The sequence below is a fragment of the Budorcas taxicolor genome, chromosome 1, assembly GCF_023091745.1.
Source record: "Budorcas taxicolor isolate Tak-1 chromosome 1, Takin1.1, whole genome shotgun sequence".
Taxonomy (NCBI): domain Eukaryota; kingdom Metazoa; phylum Chordata; class Mammalia; order Artiodactyla; family Bovidae; genus Budorcas; species Budorcas taxicolor.
In genome coordinates, this window is record NC_068910.1 from 194,738,678 (window position 1) to 194,760,661 (window position 21,984).

The 21,984-nt window shown below is 50.2% G+C and overlaps 1 protein-coding gene across 7 annotated transcripts in view; it reads right to left on the minus strand.

Moving 5' to 3' along the window:
* Nucleotides 1-9,276: 9,276 nt before the first annotated feature.
* Nucleotides 9,277-21,984, minus strand: part of MRAS (muscle RAS oncogene homolog) — a 65,235-nt gene continuing 52,527 nt past the window's right edge. For 4 of the 7 annotated variants that reach the window (XM_052637364.1, XM_052637350.1, XM_052637342.1 and 1 more), the window contains 4 exons: nucleotides 19,304-19,457; nucleotides 17,632-17,731; nucleotides 12,220-12,299; nucleotides 9,277-10,667 (listed from right to left, as the gene is read on the minus strand). In XM_052637364.1, the coding sequence (XP_052493324.1) occupies nucleotides 10,568-10,667; nucleotides 12,220-12,299; nucleotides 17,632-17,731; nucleotides 19,304-19,457 (434 nt within the window). In that variant the 3' untranslated portion in view covers nucleotides 9,277-10,567. The remainder of the gene's footprint in view (nucleotides 10,668-12,219; nucleotides 12,300-17,631; nucleotides 17,732-19,303; nucleotides 19,458-21,984) is intronic. The other 3 variants (XM_052637326.1, XM_052637334.1, XM_052637318.1) reach the window with 1 other exon arrangement.

Consider the following 21,984-nt stretch of genomic DNA (forward strand, 5'->3'; position numbering starts at 1 on the left):
ACTCTGATGCTGGGAGGGATTGGGGACAGGAGGAGAAGGGGACAACAGAGGATGAGGTGGCTGGATGGCATCACGGACTCGATGGACGTGAGTTTGGGTAAACTCCGGGAGTTGGTGATGGACAGGGAGGCCTGGCATGCTGCGATTCATGGGGTCACAAAGAGTCGGACATGACTGAGCAACTGAACTGACTGATACAAACCATAAATAAAATTAAAAGATTAATTAGATGCTAGGAAAATAAGCATGAATAAGCAATTTCTGAGGAATAAAAACTGAAAAATAAAAAGCTTAAAAAGTCCAATCCTACCGGTGCTCAAAGAAATGAAAATAAAATAGAAATTTGATGCCATTTTCTTCACGTTTACATTAAGCAGACATTTTGAAAAAGATGATAACAACCAGGGATGGTCAAAGTATAGGAAATTTACATTTCTTATGCTGGTTCACATTTACTAGCTGGTCACAGGTATTGCATTATTTATTTAATTTTGCCCAATTACTGTTCACTTAGATCATTTCCAATTTTTTTTTTTTTTTTTTTGTCGTATGAATGCAAAGATCATCTTTGTTCATCCATTCTTTGCAACTTCGACAATTTCTTTAGGAAAGGGCCCCTGGAATGGAACTTTTAGGGCAGAGGATTTGAAATCACTTGATGCTGGATCCAAATGGCTTCCCATGAAGGTACAGTATGTTTGGCTTAACAAGGGGAGCTGGGTAAGAGCAGAGCTCAGAGTAGCCCTGGACCTGGAGAAATGAGGGTAACAAGTGGAGTAAGTAGAGCCTGGAGGCTGCCTTGCAGTTGAAGAGCATGGGGCGGGGGTGGAGGGGAGGAACTTGGGGGAGAGAGGCAGACGGGGAGAGGTGGGAGGGCAGAAGTCAGAGGATAGGGTATGAGGTGGAGCCTTTCAGACTGGTCATCCCAGGGAGGACAGTTGATGCCCAGGCCTGCCCCACAAGGGAGGCAGGGGGACCCCATGAGGCAGGTTGGCTTGGATTCCAGCACTTCACTTACTGGGGCAGTCACCCAGCTCCTCCAAGTCTTAAGTGAAGTGAACCAGGCAAAGCACAATGACTGGTAGGTGATCAGTTGCGGTCACCTATGGTCAATAAATGGTGGCTGTAGTTACTAGTCGGCACTCCAGAAGCATTTACTGATTTGATTCTGGAATTTCAGCTAACACTTAAATAAGACATTCCCTGTGCCAGCCATTGGCCTCCCAGGTGGCACAGTGGTAAAGAAGCCACCTGCTAATGCAGGAGACACAGCTTTGATTCCTGGGTCGGGAAGATCCCCTGGCGTAGAAAATGGCAACCCACTCCAGTAATTTTGCCTGTGAAATCTCCTGGACAGAGGAGCCTGGCAGGCTACAGCCTCTGGGTTCCAAAGAGTGGGATATGACTGAGCACGCACACACGTGCCAGCCATTATTCTTAAAGTGTATATATCTAATTCAAACCCAAAATCTGACAACCGAGGAAATCTAGGCACAGAGCAGTTGGGCACCTTGCCAAAGTCATCAGCCAGCAGCACAGCTGGGCCAGACCTGGGCACCCATGCTCATGGCCCCTCCCCATGCCACCCTGCACACCAGTAATATCAGAATCTCAGCAATGCCAACCGCAGAGAAGGAACAGAAGTCTGAATTCCTTAGGGGGTGGGGGGAAGTTGTCGTATTGACTCAGAAAACAGTTGTGGTGCCTGCATCAAGGGCTCCTCCAGCTCACCTTCATGTAGGGTCGAGGTGGGGTCCCAAGCGGCCCCTGGCTGCAGGCTGCTCCCACAGGCTGGAGGCCAGAGGCCCCAGACTGCACGTGGGGCCCCTGGGTCTCACCCATTGTGCTAACTGCTGGCTGGCCAGCCTTGCTCAGGAAGAAAGTCTGGAAAAAGGCAGCAGACAGGCCAGGCGGTGTCCCTGGAAGGAGGCCCAGTGCAGAAGCTCCGGAAAATGACAGTGATCTAGGTTCAAAACGCCTCTGCTGAGTCACTCAGGGGAAGTTGATCTGCAATCAGCTCACTTGGAAGAAGGCGGGGATGTGGGAGATGCAGTGAAAGATTTGCCTCAAACAAGTTAAAATTAAAAGAGGGTGGGGTAGCTGGCGGGACCAACTCATCCTTGGCGTGGAGGGGGTGGAGGGGGTGGTGGTACACAGCACAGTCTTGGGAGCCAGATGGACCCGCAAGCAAGGCCAGGCCCCATCAGCCCCGGCTGTCCCTGGGCCTCGTCTTCTCTTCCTGTAAGACAAGGGCCAGACTACCTACCTCATGGGTGCCCCAGGAGAGTAAACAAGATAATATGCACAAACAGCACAAATAGCTTACTGTAAGGTAGCATCATGAAACATTCGCTGGTAACGAATGCGTGTGGTGCATGTACCCTGTGCGGACCAAGTGATGTGGGTTGGCTGATTCAGGGTTCTCAGCATCACGTGCCAGGAACTCAAGTGCTTGGGCCCCATCCCAGACCTGCTGAGTCAGCTTTAACTAGTCTCCCAAGGGATTATGATGGTTGCTAATGTTTGAGAACTGCCACCTAACTGATAATATTAGTATTGCTGATATAGAACAAGGTGAAAAATTTTATTCTTACTAACAGGGGAGCCACTGTCCTGGTTTACCAGGGACTGTCCTGGGTTTAGCACTCAAAGTCTTACATCCCAAGAAACTCCTCAGTCACAGGCAAACTGGAAGCTTGCTCCGCCCCCATCCCCCATTAACAGTCGGAACCAGGGACTTCCCTGGTGATCCAGTGGTTAAGAATCCACCTTCCAATGCAGGGGATGCAGGTTTGATCCCTGTCTGGGAACTATGATGATTCACATGCCAGCAGGCAACTAAGCCTGCATGCCACAACTAGAAAAAGACCAGGCCACACAATGAAGACCCAGCATAGCACACCTGCCCCGACAAAAACCAAAGAGTTGGAACCATACTGTACCCTAGGAAGGGATTATGCGATTGTGGCAAAAGAAAGCCAACCAGAGGAGGGAATCTGAGGGGCAGGTGCTTAGCTGACTAGTTGCAGGGGGAGGTTGCTGTCAGAGGAGGCGTGGGTGGGATGGCAACTGGGCAAGGTGTGGGGTGAAGGCCAACTGAGAGGCCCTGACAGCCGAGGGGCAATCCTGGGGACCCCAAGTCCTCAGCACAGCTCAGAGGTGGCTACTGAGTGTGGACTTCCTTTGTAGAAACTGAGGCAGAGGCTGACCTTCAGAGGAAGGAGGCTGTGGAGCCTCAGAAACCGAGTCTGCAGCTGCCCTGGGGCTGCTGTAGGCTGGGGACCAGGGACAGGGGAGGGCAGCACAGGTCTGTCTGACTTAGGTTTGAAGGCATAGAAGCCCCTGCTGATATCTGTAAGCATTATTAATCCATTTAATAGACATGCAGCATTAGCACTGTAGCACCAGGCCTGCCCCTGGATCTGGGGTCATACATGTACATCATTGTAGCTTGGACAGACTGGTCAACAAGTTAAGCCAGGCTCTGAGAGGACTTGCTTGGGTGAAGAGAGAATTCTCATAGGCAAGTGTTGGTTTACAAAGGGTTGGGCTCCTCAACCCACTTCCTTCTTTTATTAACCAGTTTTCACTGAGAAACTATATGGTTCAAAGAATCAGCCTAATGCTCCCTGGTGGTACAGTGGTTAAGAATCCACCTGCCAACGCAGAGGACACGAGTTCCATCCCTGGTCTGAGAAGATTCCACATGCCATGGGGCAACTAAGCCCGTGGGGAACAACTACTGAGCCGGTGATGTAGAGCCTGTGCTCTGCCACAGGAGGAGCCACTGCCGGGAGAGGCCCACACCCTGCAGCTAGAGAGTAGCCCTCACTGGCCACAACTAGAGAAAGCCCGCACACAGCCAAAAAAAAAAACAACTTTGCATCCAAATTAAAAAAAAAAATATATATATATATATATATAATTAGCATAAAAATGGAACCCATCTTGTGGTCTCAACCAGGCCATCAACTGAATCCTCTGGCGAGCTTTAAAAACTCTTCATTCCTGGGCTCTGACCCAGGCCAACTGCACCTGATTCTCTGGGGCTGTGGCCTGGGCAGCAAGGATTTTTCCCCCCAAACTCTGGAAGTGATTCTAATACTGATATACAATCCTTTGCAAACCACTGGTTATGAATTCGAGATGACGACACGTCAGGAACCTTTGCTATATGCCTTACATCCCTTCTCTGAACCTGGCTTCCACCCAGGGAGGCTTGCCAAGTGATCTCATGCCATCATGGCATCCTAAGTTTCCTCTCCACTTTGCCAATTCTGCCCAGGAGGTTGGAGCCTGAGCGGCAGGTGGTTTTAACCCCAGTGGGAGGACCTGGATGAGTCATGCGTGGGTCATGCACTTAGTCACTTGGGGGATGGAGAGAAGAGGGGAGGCCACCCCCATCTCAGGATGTTGCGGGGACAATGCAGGGATGTGTGAAGAATGTTGTCAGAGCTGCACAGAAGATGGACCTTCGCTCCTTTCATTTTCTCTCCCTGCTCTTGGTGGCCTTGAAACTAGCAGTCAGAAAAGGAGGTTCAAGGGGCCAGTTCACGTTTTCACTGGGGGGGAAATCCATGACCATCTCCCCTGAAGAATGCATATGTATGCACAATTTTGCATACGGTTTTTGAAAAACGTTTATGATTTGTTTATTTTTGGCCGTGCTGAGTCTCCATTGCTGCTTGGGCTTTTCTCTGGTTGCAGCAAAACAGGGGCTACTCCCTAGTTGCCGTGTGTGGGCTTCTCATAGCAGTGGCTTCTCTCGTGGAGCGCCAGCTCTGGAGTGGGCGGGCTTCAGTAGCTGTGGCGCTGGGCTTAGTTGCCCGGCAGTATGTGGGATCTTTCCAGATCAGGGATTGAACCTGTGTCCCCTGCATTGGCAGGAGGATTATTTACCACTGAGCCACCCAAGAAGTCCCCTGCATATGATTTTGAGGAGGGGTCGAGAGGGGGTCAGCCACCCCACCCATCACCCCACAGAGCCAAGGTGAATAACCCCCATACTAGGGTTGCTGGTGGTCCCTAGAGCCCTTTAAGGGATGCTTGTTCATCAGACAGAGGAGTGAGAGGAGGATCTGGGCAACTTCCCCCAGAAAGTGGGCTGCTGTCCTGCAGATTAGAACCAAACAAGCTGCCATTATGTCCACATGGTAGGAAAGCACGCAAGGCTGGGCCTCAAGTCACAATTTCTGACTCAGTAGGGCTGATACGGGCCTGGGTGACTCGCATTTCTAACAAGTTTCCAGTTGATGCTGAAGCTGCTGGTCTGGGGACCAAATTTTGAGAGCCACTTAGCTGATTATTTTATCTCTGTTCATCAGTCCAGGTATGTGTCCCGTGATTGAGCAGGAAGCTGGTTTGAGTCAGAGTTAATGGTTTCCCTTATCATTGCCAGGATGTATGTTCTACTGAAAGCATCCATCAGTTCTTGGCTGCTAGAACTCAGCTTTCTTACGTTTAAAATTTCACATCAGCATGATAATGCGCTGTTTGCCACAATGTGTGTGTGTGTGTGTGCGTGCACACACACACTGAATCATATCCAATGCTTTGTGACCCCATGGACTGCTAGGCTAGGCTAGGACTCCATGGACCCTGCTAGGCTCCTCTGTCCATGAAGTTTTTCAGGCAAGAATACTGGAATGGCTTGCCATTTCCTTCTCCAGGGGATCTTCCCCACCCAGGAATCAAACCTTTGTCTCTTGTGTTGCCTAGGCTGTTTACCAGCTAAGCCACCAGGGAAGCCCCGGGCACGATGGTGGAACTCTGCAAAGTGAGAGTCCTGTGGGATGAGAGTATCTCTAGCTGGTACAGAACACCCACCTTTAGAGAAAGCTCCGAGAACACTGAGGTTTTGTGTGTTCTCAGCTTGGATTCAGAGCTCTGTACATTGAATGTGGCTGTCTAGATTTTCAGAAGAATGTTTGAGTGTTTGAGAAGCAAACTGGGATCCAATTTGCCTTTGTGTAAAAACTTCCCATAATTAAGGAAACCACCTGCTAGATGTGAGAACACTTCTGAGTTTGCTGCCTGGCCAGGCAGAATCTGAAAGCAGATGAGACTTCTCCTGGGTGGACTGGCTGAGCGGGCTCCCAAGGCACAAGTGCATCCAGCCTGGATTTCATTCCGATGCTGAGTTGATATCCTTTGTAGGGCAGTGATACTCAGATTTTACTGCACATACAAATTACCTGGGGATCTTGTTGAAATGCAGACTTTTTTTAGAGCCTGGATTTACTTATTTTAAAATATTCATTTATTTGGCTGTGTCAGGTCATAGTCGAGGGACACAGGATCTTTTGCTGTGGCACGTGGACTCTCTAGTTTGGAAGATTCAGGCTCTGTAGTTGTGGTGCGCAGGTTTAATAGTTCCAAGCATGTGGGGTTTTAGTTCTGTGACCAGGAATCAATCCCATGTGCCCTGCATTGCAAGGCGGATTCTTAATCACTGAACAACTAGAGTTAAGAATTTTGTCCTGATTTCGATTGAGTAGGAAAGGACTAAAGGAGAACTATCAGAACATCCTTTGCCCTGCTCAGTGCCATATACCCAGTACCCAGCCCAATGCCTGCCATGGGTGGAGTCCAATAAATCTGTGTGGAAGGAATGAATAGGCAGGCAGTCACACCACCCCTCCCCATTCTAGTCAACAGTCTTCTCTGCCTCCAGCCCAGAGGGGACAAGAAGCTTCCTCTAGCCCCCAAGTTAACCTACTTCAGCTTTCATCACCCAAAGAGTACCCAGGAAGGGATTTGGTCTCTACACCCTGGGAAAAAAGACCCAAAGTTTTTTGCCAAGTATCCAACAGTTTCAATCAAAAGAGAAAAGAAGTCACTTTATACAAAAGACAGTAACCTTACAGACTGGGGCAGGGGGCAGTTTCCATGAAAAGCAATGTCAGACAATCCACTTGGTGTCCTATACAAAGAGCATCATTCCTAGGATCTGTACAATGGATGCCCACACTTAGCTTTAGCTTTTGTCTACTTAGGAAGCACACATCATTGTCCCATTCATAGGTGAGGAAGCTAAAGGTTGAAGCAGGTAACTTACTCAAAGGCATATAAAAGTCAGAGGCAGAGCCCGAATGCAGGGCCGTTGGACATCAGGAGGCTGTGCCTCTAAACGAGTGCTCACCTGCCTTCATCCTCTGGCTCCACGCAGGATGGGGACATCACTCATAGCCACCTGTGGTTTCCTCCTCGTGTTAGATTTGCTCTGCAAGAGGGTGTCATTTTGGGCCGGACACTGACCACAAACACTATTCTCGTCGTAACTTTAGGAATATTTGAGTAAGAGGAAACCAGACAGACAAGAGTTCCTCTGCTTTTCTTTATTAATGAGTTGGGATACACAAAGACTTAATAAAAGTTACACAAAAGGCTCAAGCATCATCGAGATCTCCAGGCATCATTCGTTTCACGACAACGGCCACTAGCGTAGACAATGGCTAACACTGTGTGACAGAAGCTGGGCGCTCACGGGCGCTCAGCAATTCAAGTGTCTTTCATTCTAAGTAAACCCGATGTGGAATCCCTACTCCAATGGGGGCTGCAAAGGGAGGGGACCTGTCTCTGGCTCTGGATTGACTGTAACACGTCTGAGGGGCCTCTGAGGGGTCAGAGCTGCCATGTGTTAGTAGGTCTTGTCTCCTGGGGACGGGAGACAGGCCACACTAGGCTCACAGGCACTCTCCACAAGAAGATGGGGGGTGGGGTGGGGCGCACAAAGTCCTAACTGAAGCCATCCAGTGTCCCCTGTGAGGGGCAGTCAGTGGCCATCGCCCCAGGCGTGGAGGTGGGGAGGATGGCTCGGATTGCTGGCCCTCTAAGGGGAGAAAAGGAGCCCTCTCAGTGAGGGGGTGGGGGCAGGATGTCAGAAGGAGATCTGTGAGCGCACAGTGACAAAGGCAGGGGGTGAAGGGATTTCAGAAATGGTGTGCTCCAGGGGGCATGACGGTAGCACAATTCAAATTAAAAACCAGTAGGAACACCAGAGTGTCACCAAAGACGCAAGCCTCATTGGGCTCTGCACTCAGGGAGGAGCATGGCTACTGGTTTTCCGAACCGACCCTGCCAGGTGCCCATGTGCTGGGGGTACCCCTGGGTACACTGTAACTCAGGCCTAGGTGGAAGCCGTCACTGGCCCAAGAGCCCACAGTTCTCTAAAATGCAGAGAACCGTCTTTCAAACGTGTTATTTACCCGTCACAGCTGTGGGGGAAATGAGGTCATGGGAAATGAAGGTGGACTATTAACTCGACAGGGAGGATGCCGAAGGCCATCGTTTACCCAGTTTCTGGCTTCAGCATCGTGGGTTATGTGCTGAGTGCAGGAGAGATGCCCTGGAAGATGGGGCTGGGGTAGGTGGCACTGCCCTAGTTGGGGGAGGGCCCAGAAGCAGCTGGAATCCCCTTGTCTGGTTACATTCACAGCTAAGGGCTTCATTCTAAGTCAACTGGTCTGCTTCCAACAAGACTCCCCAGTGCCACTGGGGAACTGCAGGCTCCGCAGTGGTTAAGGGTGCTGGTGGTGGTCCATGCCTGGGGACGTTTCACAGCAGATGCTGCCCTGTGGGCAAGGCTTCCTGGCCTGCTCCACCACTCTCTCCATCACCGCATCTCCCTCCTTCCTTCATCCCTGTCTTGCCTTTTCCTCATCTTCAGTTTACGGCTGCCACCCAACTGTACCTGGGCTGCTGGATGTGGCCCAGAGGAGCATGGCAGTTGGAAAGGGCCTTGTCCTGTCGGTGTTTACAAGGCCCAATAACATTACAGGGTCTAGGGAAGATCTGAATGCCTGAGCTGAATGTTCTTTGTTATCTTTCCTTTCCAACTCAGAAAAAAAGGGCCATTTAGACAAATCACGAAGGCTAATTTTCCAACAAGTTATTTCGTTCGGCAGCAGAGTCACTCTTTGGCTGTGCCCCCACCCCTTCCCCCACGTTGCTGGTGACCTCGTTGTCAGGACCATAGCATACTTTCAAAACGAAAGAAGAATCCAGGTGTCTCAATGTCCAGCTGGGTGTTCACTTGCTCCAGAGTTTCTTTCTCCAAGTGATGGCCAGGCCACCTGCTAGGGATGTTGTAGTTTGCTTGGTGGCCTGATTTGTAACAGATAGAAAATAAGGTCACTGGCCGACTGCCTCGTCTTCTGACTCTCTCTCGGGGGTGTGCTGCGGCTCCTGCTGCCCCTCCACCCTGCCCCACCCCACCCCACCCCATCTGGCTCATACCAGCAGCACCTGAGAGGCAGGTGGGCATTGTCAAGGAGCTGGGGGCTGGCCCCTTGTAGAAACAGGTGTAGGGGAGCCATGTCACCACCCCAACCTTTCTTTCTCTTCCAATTATAGTAAAGATCCAAGAGGTTAATAAAAGCTTGTGCCAGAAAGGCAACCTGTAACACTAAGTTTGCAAATACTTCAAGGGGTGTTTGCTCATTTATTGGACTGAAGAAGTGAGTCAGTTGACTCAAAGGGAAAATGGCTTCAGGTCTTAGTGCTATTTTAGTAAGAACAGTATTGGATCATTTTTGGTGAAGACTTAGCACAAACTAGAATTTTCCAGATGGAGTCCATGTTAGACGACTTCAGCGTGGAGACCATTCACACCTGCTCAGTGTGTTTGTATGTATCAGAGGCACCAGACAGCGCAGGTGACGGGAGAATGCTCTCTCACAGCTGCTGCAAAGAACACAGAACTTAACCCACAACACGTGAAAAAGAAACGAACACTTTCACAATGCCAGTCAGCTTGCTTAATTTATACATCTCCAGGTTAAGGCGAAGCCCTTTAAAAACTGATGTGCCAGCCCCTCTCCTCAGCAAAATAAAATTTTGTTTCATAATATCTGTATCCTGAACCACAGTAAAGCCTTCTGGGTAAACACATCTCTCTTCTCTCCAGTTTACAGGCTGTGAGTGGGGTCTGTTTCTCTTGAACCTCCAGCCAGGGTCCCTGTGAACTTCCCAGTCTCTCGGTCACTCTCCTTTCATAAGGAGTTGAGTTTTGGCACGGCCGGGAAAATTCAGTTAAAAAGAAACCCACAATATTCCAGACATGATATCGGAGAGGTCTGCTGAAGACTTGAAACTTCAGCAGGCAGTGGGTACAGACCCCTTTAATAAAATAATAGTCCCTAAAATAATTTAAAAATCTACAAAAGACACCCAGGCTCAGACACTGTGGACTAGGGGTGGGGTTGGGGGGAGCTTGATCATGGCTTGTTTTTGTACGTGGAGAAACCCTCCCACATCAAACCCACACTATGGAGTTCAGAGAAACAACATAGCCACCGAGAGAGGAAGGGACCGGACTGCGTCAACACAGGGGCTCGGAGGCTGCTTTGCTCACCGCTGCCTCCTCGTCTCTGGTGAGACACCGGGCCACCTGTGCCCCTCCAGGAAAGCCAGACTCTACCTCATCCCTGCCCACCCTCCCTCTCTCCCTTCCTGTGCAAGTCCTCGGGCCAAGGGTCATGGTTAGAATGGTCTTCGATGCAGTTAGGCAGTGGAGGGTCCCGAGGGCTGGCCAGTTCCCGGTCACTGTGCCCAGGGCCTCGGGCCATCACAATATCACACACTGCAGTTTGTGGGTGCCCGTGGCCCGGTCTCCCCGCCATTTGGTTTTCTTCTTCTTCTTCTGGCTTTTTTCCGGAATCTGCTGCCTTTTGAGAGAAGGAAGGACAGAAAAGCCATGTTACAAAGGGCCTTTGCTTCTCCCTGCCTTCTCCTCCCTTGCTCCTGGTCTGTGACTGGGAGGTCAGCTCTGGTTCTGGATGGGGAGGGGTGGGGGAAGTGGGGTAGGGAGGGGACATCCTGGTCCTGGATGCTGGAGGAAGAAGGCCTGGCCTGGAAAGCATCTCTAAGGCAGGGAAAGTGGGAAGGGAGAGAGGGCAGAGCAAAACCTGCCTCCTACTGGTGAGATTTCCTGATAAGATGCTCCGGCTGCATTTATTTCCATCACATATAATATCAAGCTGTTATATGTCATACAGTGTTGCTCCTACGTCTGTGCTTCATATTTTATTTTTTTAACATTTTTTTTAATGTGGACCATTTAAAAATTCTTTATTGAATTTGTTACAATATTGTTTCTGGCTTACGTTTTGGTTTTTGGCCGAGAGACGTGGGAATCTTAGCTCCCTGACCAGGAATCAAACCCTTGCTCCCTGCATTGGAAGGTTAAGTATTAACCACCGGACCACCAGGGAAGTCCTGTTCATTTTTTCCTATGTCTAAAACCTGTCCTTGGAACTAGGAGGTCCATAACTAAGACATCACCCCCTCCTGATGTGGTAGCATCTCCTAACACCAGGCAAACACCCATGAGAAAATAATTTCATGAGTGCAAGACTCCCAGCTAAAGCATAAGGTGAAGGCTGCCAACCACAGTCCATGCTGGGGAATAATCAGAAAAGGAGGTTTTTGGGTGTGTGTGCATGAGTATGAGGGTGTGCATGCATTGGGGGTGGGGGGCTGAGAGATGGCAGGTCAGGAAGCACATGGTTACAGCCTGCATGTGATTCCACAACTCTGTGCCAGCCCTAGAGGTCCCCAGCACAAGACAACAGGCTAAATGCACGTCGTCTACAAACCACTGATTAGGTGTCTCTGCAGGTTGAGGACTTTGGAAACAGGAAAGACAGAAGATGATGAGACAGCCAAGAGGCTGTCTCCATCATCTAAGCATGAAATGATGAAGCTTTACACCTAACTATGCCAAAGAATGTACAAGAGACCATGGCTGGGGTTTCTGACAATCCTCACAGACCACCAGTGTGTGGGGACTGGTGAGAAGACACGTGTGAAAAGCCTCTCTGACTGCAGCCTAGGAATCGGATGCTGGTCGTTCAGCTAAAATGTGAAGGGGTGCTCTGACATCAGGGAAGAGGGGAGGGCCTACTTTTTACTGAGTTGGCAGCTTTGGTGTCGGGAGAGCCTGGGATTGGGGGGGTGGCAGGGAGGATGGAGGCACTGCCCAAGAGGAGTCTGAGCTGCAGGATGGAGGAGATCCAGGGAGGAGGCTGCGCTGGTACCTTGGGCAGGAGAGCACTTTGTTTGCTTGTGGCTCCATCCATAGGGAGTAGGGGAAGGCACAGGTGGGTGGGGAGGACAGAGAGAGATGGACAGAGGCATAAGAAACCCAGAACAAGGCCCAGAAGAGCCCAGCCCACCTTGGACAAGGTGCTCTGCTTCCGGGTGGCAAGCCTCACTCACCTAATTACTCTAACCAGGTCGTGGAAGGCTTTGTCGACGTTGAGAGGTGGGTCCTTGGCACTGGTTTCTATGTACGGAATCTGGAAGGCAAAGCGAAGTCACTGAGATACACAAAGCCCTTTTCTCTAAAAAATGCAAAATTCTCAGAGTCCCCGAGGAACCCTGCAGAGCCCCCTGGCACCTACAATCTCAAGCCTTGGGTGGCTTCTCACTCTTTATTTACTTACTATTGCTTTATTTAGAAGCTGTGTGGATTTTATTTTTTAAATTAATTTTTATTGGAGTATAGTCACTTCACAATGTTAGTGTCTGCTGTACAGCACAGTGAATCAGCTGTATGTTTACATACAGCCCCTCTGTTTTTGGATTTCCTTCCCATTTAGGTCATGACAGGGCACTGAGCAGAGTTCCCTGTGCGGTACAGTAGGTTCTCATTAGTTATCTCTGGTTTCTCACTCTTTAAAGTTGGAAAGTTTTCCTGACAGCTTTTCTGACTCTCTCTTTGTTCTTGGTTCAGAGATATTTTGGAGCCCCCTAAAAATAGAATGAAAAAGACCTTTTCATACACTTGAAGACTAAAAACTGTTTCATTTCTCATACTGACGTATGTTGTGATTCTATTCACTTTCCTCCCTGAGCTCTCTTTCTGTGCCCTGGAGGATCCTGCCCTCCTTCCCGGGTCCTCCCGAGGGCATGTGGGTGGGAAAGGGGATGGCCCTGGGCAGGACTCTGCACCTTGGTGATTCTGGTGGTCTGTGCAACCCTTCTGGTCTCCAGCAGCCTGCCTGGCCCAGCTCTCTGTTGTGTGCATCTGTGAGCCCAGAGCTCAGTATGTTTACAGAATGCTCGTGTCTGCATGTTTAGGACTGAGGAGTCACCAGCCAGCTGGAGGGTGGCAGTAACTAGGAGACGTGGTTGAAGGGACCTCGTAGGTCCATGCTACCCCAAGCCTTGGGCTGGCACAGCGAGGAAAACAAAGCTTCTATGAAGTCAGGACAGAGACTCCTCCTTTCATAGGGACCCCGTAAAAGCAGGAGGCACACCCCCACTTTCCTAACAAGTGGAGAGAGTGTGGGCTCCAGACAGCATGCACTGGCCTCCCTAGATGAGACGCAGGCAAGCCAGTCATGATTAGACTGAAGAACTCTGGTGTTTTTTGCAACTTTTTCCTGATTACAAAATTAAGACATTTCACTATTAACACACTGGAAAAAAACACAGTGAAGAAAATAAAAATGACCGATAGGTTAAACGCGGGGATAGGGTAAGTCGTCATCTTAGAGGAGGAGCAGGTTGTAAATGATTGCCCAGAACACATCAAAAAGCACCTTCCCACCAACGATCATCACAGGAGATCAGATGTTCACACGCTGCTGTGGTTTTGAGCAGGGGTCTTGCTCTATTGATCCAGACACAAAGAGCAGAGCACAAAGGCCAGGGCTCAGACCTTCAAAATTTCCAAACTTCCATTCAACAAATATTTGAGCCTCTGATAACCCTGAGAGGAAGCTGCCTTCCACTGAAGGCGATTAGGTTGTAGGCTCCTCACTGAGGTGACTGTGGGCTGTTTGGCCTCCCAGGTCTCAGTGTCCCCGACCTTGCTAATCCTCACGTTAACCCACTGAGGTAAGCAAATCAGCTATCTCCGTTTTGCAGCTGGGGAGACTGAGCTCATAGTGGTGATGTATTTGCCCAAGGCCACACAGCAGCCAGTGGAGAGTCAAGATCTGGACCGGGAACGCCTTCCACCTCCTGCCTGGCCTGACATGGACAGGTAGGGGTGCTGAGGTCCACTACAGAGCCTCTTCTAAGCATGGTAGGCACCCCAATAGGTCCCGGGAGCTGGAGTCCTAGTCGATCTTTTGAGGGCAGAACAGCGTTCTCCCCTGTGGACATCCAGGGGTCAGGGACCTACCCGGAGCCTCTTTGCATCCTGTAATCCTGTCAGCTTGCATGTCCCAGGTTCCTAGGGCCAGACCTCTGCTGCCTGCCTACCCCCTCACAAACATGCCAGCTGTAATATCCCCGGTCTCCAGACATGCCACCTTTTTTTCTGGGGGATTTGGCCTCTGCAGAAACACTGATGTGCATTATTTGGGTTCTTAGAATCCTAAGATTTCGTAGTAATAACACTTAAACTAGGGAAAATCATGCAAAAAATGGTAATACTGTTTGGCTCCACTGAAATCGCAGGAAATGCCACCTTCTTACATTGCGTGGGGGTGACCTGCCTTGGTCAGCTCAAGAGGAATTTGCCTTATGAGCTCGAAAATTAGGACAGGCACTAACAAGGTCATGTGGTCTAATGATAAATGAAGTTGCAGCATTTGCTGTAAAAGCAACATTAGCTGAGACACTGGAGACCTGGGTTCCAGTGGGGGTAGGTGGGGGACGCCTTACCAGACCCTGTGTCTCATTCTCTGTTACCTGAAGAATGGGGCTGCTGCTACTCCTGCACTGCCCCCTTCCCTCCATCCTTACCCACCCACCCAGAAGGGGTCTGTGAAAGCCCTCAGCATCAGCTCACTGTGTGGAGCCTGAGTCTATGGGATGGGATAGCTCCTGGCCTCTCTCTGTTCAGGATGTTGGCTGGTAGAGAGGTGGGTGCTTTCTGAGGTCTGAATCTAATTCTAAACCCAGCAGTCAGTTCAGTGCTCACCTGGAGACTTCTGAGCACACCTGTCTTGGTCAATCACTCCCTCTTCTTTGAGGCATGTCCTTTTCTTGGCTCTCAAGACCTCACTCTGGTCCTCACACATCACCGACCACTCTTGCTTTTCCTGCTTCCGCTCATCTCCCCACATGCATGGCACTGCACTGTCCCCAACCTCAATCCCAGGACTCTTGCCCTACCTACAGGGGTTTCATGACTTTTTTCCTCTTGGGTTTCAAGGCACTTTTTTCTTTTTCCATGTATATAAACATATAACTATATATGTACACATAAAATTGAGGTATGATTGACATATAATGCTAATTTCAGGTGTACAACATAATGATTTGGTATTTGTCGTTGTTGTTCAGCCGCTAAGTTGTGTCCAACTCTTTGCCACGCCCATGAGCTGCAGCACACCAGGCCTCCCTGTCTTTCACTATCTCCTAGAGTTTGCTCAAACTCATGTCCATTGGGTCAGTGATGTCATCCAACCATCTCATCCTCTATCACCCCCTTCGACTTCTGCCTTCAATCTTTCCCAGCATCAGGGTCTTTTCAAATGAGTTGGCTCTTCGCATCAGGTGGCCAGAGTATTGGAAGTTCAGCTTTGGCATCAGTCCTTCCAATGAATATTCAAGGTTGATTTCCTTTAGGACTGGTTGGTTTGATCTTATTGTCCAAGGGACTCTCAACAGTCTTCTCCAGCACAATTCAAAAGCATCAATTCTTTGGCACTCATCCTTCTTTATGGTGCAACTCTCACATCCATACATGACTACTGGAAAAGCCATAGCTTTGACTAGACAGAACTTTGTTGGCAAAGTGATCTCTGCTTTTTAACACACTGTCTAGGTTTGTCATAGCTTTCCATCCAAGGAGCGTCTTTTAATTTCATGGCTGCAGTCACTGTCCACAGTGATTTTGGAGCCCCCCAAAAGAAAATCTGTCACTGTTTCCACTGTTTCCCCATCTATTTGCCATGAAGTGATGGGACCAGATGCCATGATCTTTGTTTTTGAATGTTGAGTTTTAAGCCAGCTTTTCACTCTCCTCTTTCACCCTCATCAAGAGGCTCTTTAGTTCCTCTTCGCTTTCTGCCTTTAGGGTTGTGTCATCTGCATATCTGAGGTTATTGATATTTCACCTGGAAATCTAGAGTCCCATGTCTGGTTCTAACTGTTGCTTCTTGAACTGTATACAGGCTTCTCAGGAGCCAGGTAAGGTGGTCTGGATTTCCCATCTCTCTAAGCATTTTCCACAGTTTGTTGTGATCCGCACAGTCAAAGGTTTTAGCGTAGTTTGGAATTCCCTTGTTCAGCCAGGAGTCAGGCCATGTCTCTCCTCACTCAGAACCCGCCAGTGGTCTCCCCCTCACTCTGAGTAAAAGCCCTTAATGCCTTACCCCACTGTACCCCCCTTGCTCCGACCTCACCTCCTGTTACTCACCCGTCCCGTTCCTTCTGCTCTGGCCTCCTTTCACCTCCCTGCTGTTCCTCAAACTCCCACAGCAGGGTCTTTGGACTGCTGGATTATCCCTCTGCTGGAACATTCTTTCCCCAGATATCCAGAGAACCTACTCCCTCATCTCCAGTCAGTCCTGGCTGACATGCACCATCTAGCAAAGCTATCCCTGATCACCTATTTGTAAAAGTGTGCCCCGCCCCCGCACTCCACGTTCCCTCCCTCTCTCCCTAACTTACCTTCCCCCAGAGCATGTTACCTTTGGGCACACTCTAATTTACTTTGTTTACTTATTTTTTAAAAAGCTGGGTTTAAAAAAATTATTTATTTATTTGGCTGCACTGGCTGAATCTTAGTTGCAGCATGTGGGATCTAGTTCCCTAACCAGGGATGGAACCCAGGCCCCCTGCATTGGGAGCTTGGAGTCTTAGCCACTGGACCACCAGGGAATTCCCTGCTTTGTTTATTGACTGTCTTCTGTCACTAGAAGTCAACACCTGAAGCATGGAGTTTTGTATCCCAGGACACAGGACGGTTGAATGAATATGTGAATGAACACAGAAGGCAGAGATAAGCAAAACTAACCCACACTCAACCCTTTCCTCTACTCACAGAGCTAGGCGCACCGGGCAGAGGGAAGTGATAATTCTGTAGACTTCCCGGAAGGCTAGGTGGATGTCTACATAACTGACTAGTGAGGCCAGGACACGGCTGGGCCAATGCAGGGGATGGGTGGGAAGAAGCCCAGTGACCCCACCATCCAGTGGGTAAAGGGGCATCACAAGGAATAGAAAAAAAACCCCCAAAACTTAAAGATGTCTGCGACATGCACTGTGGGCTGGGCCAACCTGGGTTTGATCACTTCCAAGATGAAGACAGTAGCGCCTACCTCCATGTGTGGCAGCCGGGAGTAGATGCTCCCTCAACACAACGCCTGGCACGAGCCGGGCTCAGTGAAGGTGGCTGATCTGACGATTCCGAGCACAGTCAGGTGCTGGCTCAGAGACAGAAGCCAACTCTTTGCATGGCCCAGTGATGAACCTGCCGCGTCAGGGCCAGGGCCCTCCCCAGAGCAGGGCCTCTACTGACTGACAAGGACATGCTTTCTCTCTAGGTTGGCATCTTCTTTCACAAAATATCCCACACTGCACATGCCCCATCTCTATGGAATCCAGCCCATGACCTAGGAGGTCTGCAGGACCGGGACTGCAGGAGTGAGCTGACACTGACATCCCCTGAGCCACCGAGTCCAACACACACACACACACACACACACACACACACACCCCACCTACATTGTGTTTGGTCGCCATTTCTTTTCCTTGCTCCCTGGTGATTTTCCTCAAATGCATCAGATCAACCTTGTTGGCCACGAGGATCATCGGGAATGACTCCCTGGGGAAAAAAGGAACAGCAGCTTGTGAGCTTCCCCTGGTGAAGGCGGGGCACCCTCGCCTCAGGCCTGACCCAGCACACTGCACCTCCCTATGGGCCTGAGGCTGACTTCAGAGCCTTTCCTTCCGCATCTCCAGTGACGGAAGAAGGGCCTGTGGGCTGCTCGCTGCCTTGGTTTGAAGCCTCATGCCTGTTGCAAGGTGAGTGGGGACCCTCCTGGGAACCCCGTGGCTTTACACTGTCTGGGCCAGCGGCTGGGTTCTTGGGCCCACTTCCTCCCATTTCCCAGGCACCGTGACACACGCCTATGCAGGTCATCATGCTGTGGCCATCAGCAATGACTCATGAAGAGTACCAGGGCCAGGGGTGGGCACACAGCTGCCCCTCAACAATGGCAGCTACAGAATCAGGATGGCTCCCAGGAGAGTCAGGAAGGGATCTGGAGGCATGTCTGCCTGAAAGTTTCCAAAGGACACGTGTGGCCACACTCCTGTCCCAAAGTCAATGAAATGCCCATCTCACAGCATCTTTGTCAGCAGTGAGTATTTTCATTAAGAAGTTGTAATTTGATGGGTGAAAAATGGTACTTTATCCTGCTTTCTTGTACTTCTTTGATTAGCAAGAAAGTTGAATATCTTCCCACATCTGTGTCATTTATGTTTTCTCTTTAGAGATTCCTATAGTCAAGGGTTTAACCCACATTTATCTCTTAGAACTTTATGTGTATGTATGTGTACATGTATGTAAGCATCTTTATCTTGAAAAGTTACTAACACTTTGCCTTTAAGATAGGTGTTAACTGGACTTTTCAAATTTACTGAGATTTGTTCAAAACTCCTATTAGTTTGTCCTTTTGTTTTTATACTAACCTCTTTAAGAGCCGATTAACTGAAAAGACCAGTTGGACTTACAAAAATTTCAAATTATTTAACTACTCCACATTATGCTAAGGAAAACATGAGCCTTTAACTGTTGCTATTGTTTAGTTGCTAAGTCCTGTCTGACTGACTCTTTTGTAACCCCACGGACTGTAGCCTGCTAAGGCTCCCTTATCCAGGAGACTTCCCAGGCAAGAATACTGGAGTGGGTTGCCATTTCCTCCTCCAGGGGATCTTCCTGATCCAGGGATTGAACCTGAATCTCCTGCAGTGGCAGGCGGATTCTTTACCATTGAGCCATCTGTTAAGCCCAAGCCTTTAATTAGAGGCTTATAAATCTCACAGTCAAATGTGATTTAACCAATTACAATGTACACTGGAGAGAAAATTCACTTTTCCTTTGGCTGTAATAAAATTTGGTTAAATTGGAGCTGAAAAACAGATGTTATTTATGGTTGCTTGAGTCATCAGTGGGGACAGTTTAGGCAAGATGGGAGGGAGCCAGCCCCTCGAGGCCGTGGATGCATGTCGACCCCTCTGCCATGTAGAAAGGACTAGGGTGGGAGCTGGTGAGAGTTGGAGGAACCAAGGGCTGAATTCAGCTCTGCTCCTTGAACCTCAGCTTTCACCTGAAGACCTGAGAGAGATAGACAGAGCCTACTCTGAGCCAGGCATGGGGTGTCCCAGCCCTCACCTGTCCTTGACGCGCAGGATGAGCTGGTGGAAGCGGTCCACGTGCTCGAAGCTGGCCTTGTCCGTGACCGAGAAGACGATGAGGAAGCCGTCCCCTGTGCGCATGTACTGCTCCCGCATGGCGCTGAACTCCTCCTGTCCAGCCGTGTCCAGAACTGCGGTGGGAGGAGGCCACTCAGGGGCTGGAACCATCCGTCTGGGAGCCCCTGGGGCCTGCAGACCCCCAGGCTACAGCTGCGCCCCCTCGGGGTGGCTTCATGGAGCTGTCTCCACGAGGCCCCCTGGCTGTGCTGTCAGGAACCAGCAGGGCCTCAGGCACCTCAGTGTGAGGCTCTGACTGACTTATTTGTGGACCCACTGATTCTACCCCATTAAGGCTCCCTGGGCCTTAATTCTCTGTCTGAATAAAAAGCCTCATGAAGTCAGTGATCACCTCTGTGGCAGAACTCCTCAGGAGTCCCCAGACCTGGGCCTGGAGCCCTCAGCAGCCCTTACAAGCTGAGTTTATGGGGAAGTCACTGACTCTCTGAGTCCTTGTTTCTTCATTTGTAAAACAGACACAGTGCCTCTACTTGGCAGCCCCTTGGAAGGAGAGGCCTCGGACCAGCCTGCGGGAAGCCCGAAGAGGCATTCCCGGGTGAGAAAGGGTCCCCAGCCCTGTATGCAGGGGACCAGGGGACAGGGCAGCCCCCTGAGAGCCAGGGCCTTTGTCGCCAAGGATGAGGCTGCTGCAGGCCTCCTGGGGTCTGGGAACTGAGGCAGCTGAGGAGACAGAGGCTGGGGGGACCATCTCCCCAAAGGCTCTTCCCCTCACTGTCCCCAACCCCCGCCCCATAAGCCTATTCTTCAGAGATAAAGGTTCTCCCTGATTGTTTCAGAGGTCACAGCCACAGCTGAGGGGGAGGCTCTCTTTAGACCTGCAAGCCCGATAGGCTCCAGGCCCATGGGGGTTGTGAAATTTAAACCCTTCAGTGGCTTGCAAACTTCTGCTACCTGCCACCCCTCCCCATGCCCCCAGCTCTCTACCTCTGACCACACACCTCGCCTCTCCTGGAGGCTGTGCAGCAGTTGGTTACAGATTCTGAAGCCCGATTCTGGGCTGAGTCTGGCTCCTCATTCCCAGAGTGCGACCCTGTACAAATTCACTTCTGCCTCCTATTCCTAAAATGGGGCTGGTCAGGGTTGTCCTGAGTTAATATACTAAGGCCATTAGAGCAGTGCTGACACAAAGAAGTCCCTTAGGAGCGTCTGCTATGAGTATCTATCCTCTCCTGGGGCTCCTTTCCCCAGCCATTCCTCCTCCCTGCTCCTCTTGCCTTGGTGAGCTGATACTGATTCACAGAATACTGCTGCCTCAGCCCTGACTCTCCACCCCCATAGAGGCTCTTCATGGCTCTGTTCTCACTGCCCATTTAAAAGGCCCCTAGCTGGACTGTCAGTTCCCAGAGGCAGGGACCTGGTTCGTGTGTCACCCATCTACTCGGAGCCTGGCATAAACAGCACTCAACAGTAGCTGAGTGAATTAATGAATGTGAAGTCTATTCACTTTCATTCGTTCATGTATTCAAGAAATATCTGAGCATCTACTGTGTGTCTGGCAGTGTTCTAGGCACTATGCATACAGGGGAATGGGACAAAATCCTTGCCCTCATGTGACTTACAATCTAATAGGAAGACAGATAAACAAATGAATGGATGCTGTAATTTCTAGTAAAGATGGGTATATACTAGGAACAGTAGCGCCAGTTGGAGGTATCTGGTGGAAGTTGGTGTCATTTTGGATAGGGAAAGATGGCATCTCTCCTCCTTTAGGAGAAGCTTTTGAGCAGTGACTAAATGATGGGGGTGGGGGAGCCATGTGGCCAATGGCAAGAGCATTCTGGGCTGAGGGAACATGGTGGGGTGGAGGCGTGCAAAGGCAGGCTGGCTGAACTGGGTGGGGAAGTGGAGGGACTGCTGAGTGGAAGATGAGGGGAGGTGGGGCAGGTCAAGGGTGGGTGGGACTGCTGCGTCTGGGTAAGGCTGACTTCATTCACTGCAGAGACTGGGCAAAAGAGAGAGATGATCTATAGGACACTTGAAAAGTTTACCCTGGTTGTTGTGGAAATCCAGACCAAGAGTAGAAGCAGGGGCACTAGGTAGGCAGTTATGCAGTAATCCAGCAAGACAAGACGGAGAGTTGGACTGAAGGTGGGGTGAGGTGGCTGCTGTGAGAGTGGCCAGATTCAGGCCACTATCTAGGACAGAGCCAACAGGGGCAGGGTGTTCTGGAGGGAAACATGAGGATGTGGGGGTGAGAGAGAAGAGCATTGAGGCTGGTGGCTGTTTGGGGGCTGAGCCAAATGAATGGTGGTATCATATCCTAAATGGGGGAAGATGGTGAATAACAGGGTTAGGGGGCGCTTAGTTTCTGACACATTTCAGAACCTCTCAGACATGTATGTGTGACTTCAAACAGGCATTTGGAGACTTAAGTTAGAAAAGCAGAAGAGGGGCAAGAGATACAGACGTAGGAGTTGCCAGTGTGTGGATGGCCAGGAAAGCCAGAGCACAAGCTAGGCAGGACCCCCAGGAATCCACATCCCAGGCAGGACCGCCAGGAATCCACATCCCAGGCAGGACCCCCAGGAATCCACATCCCAGGCAGGACCCCAGGAATCCACATCCCAGGCAGGACCCCCA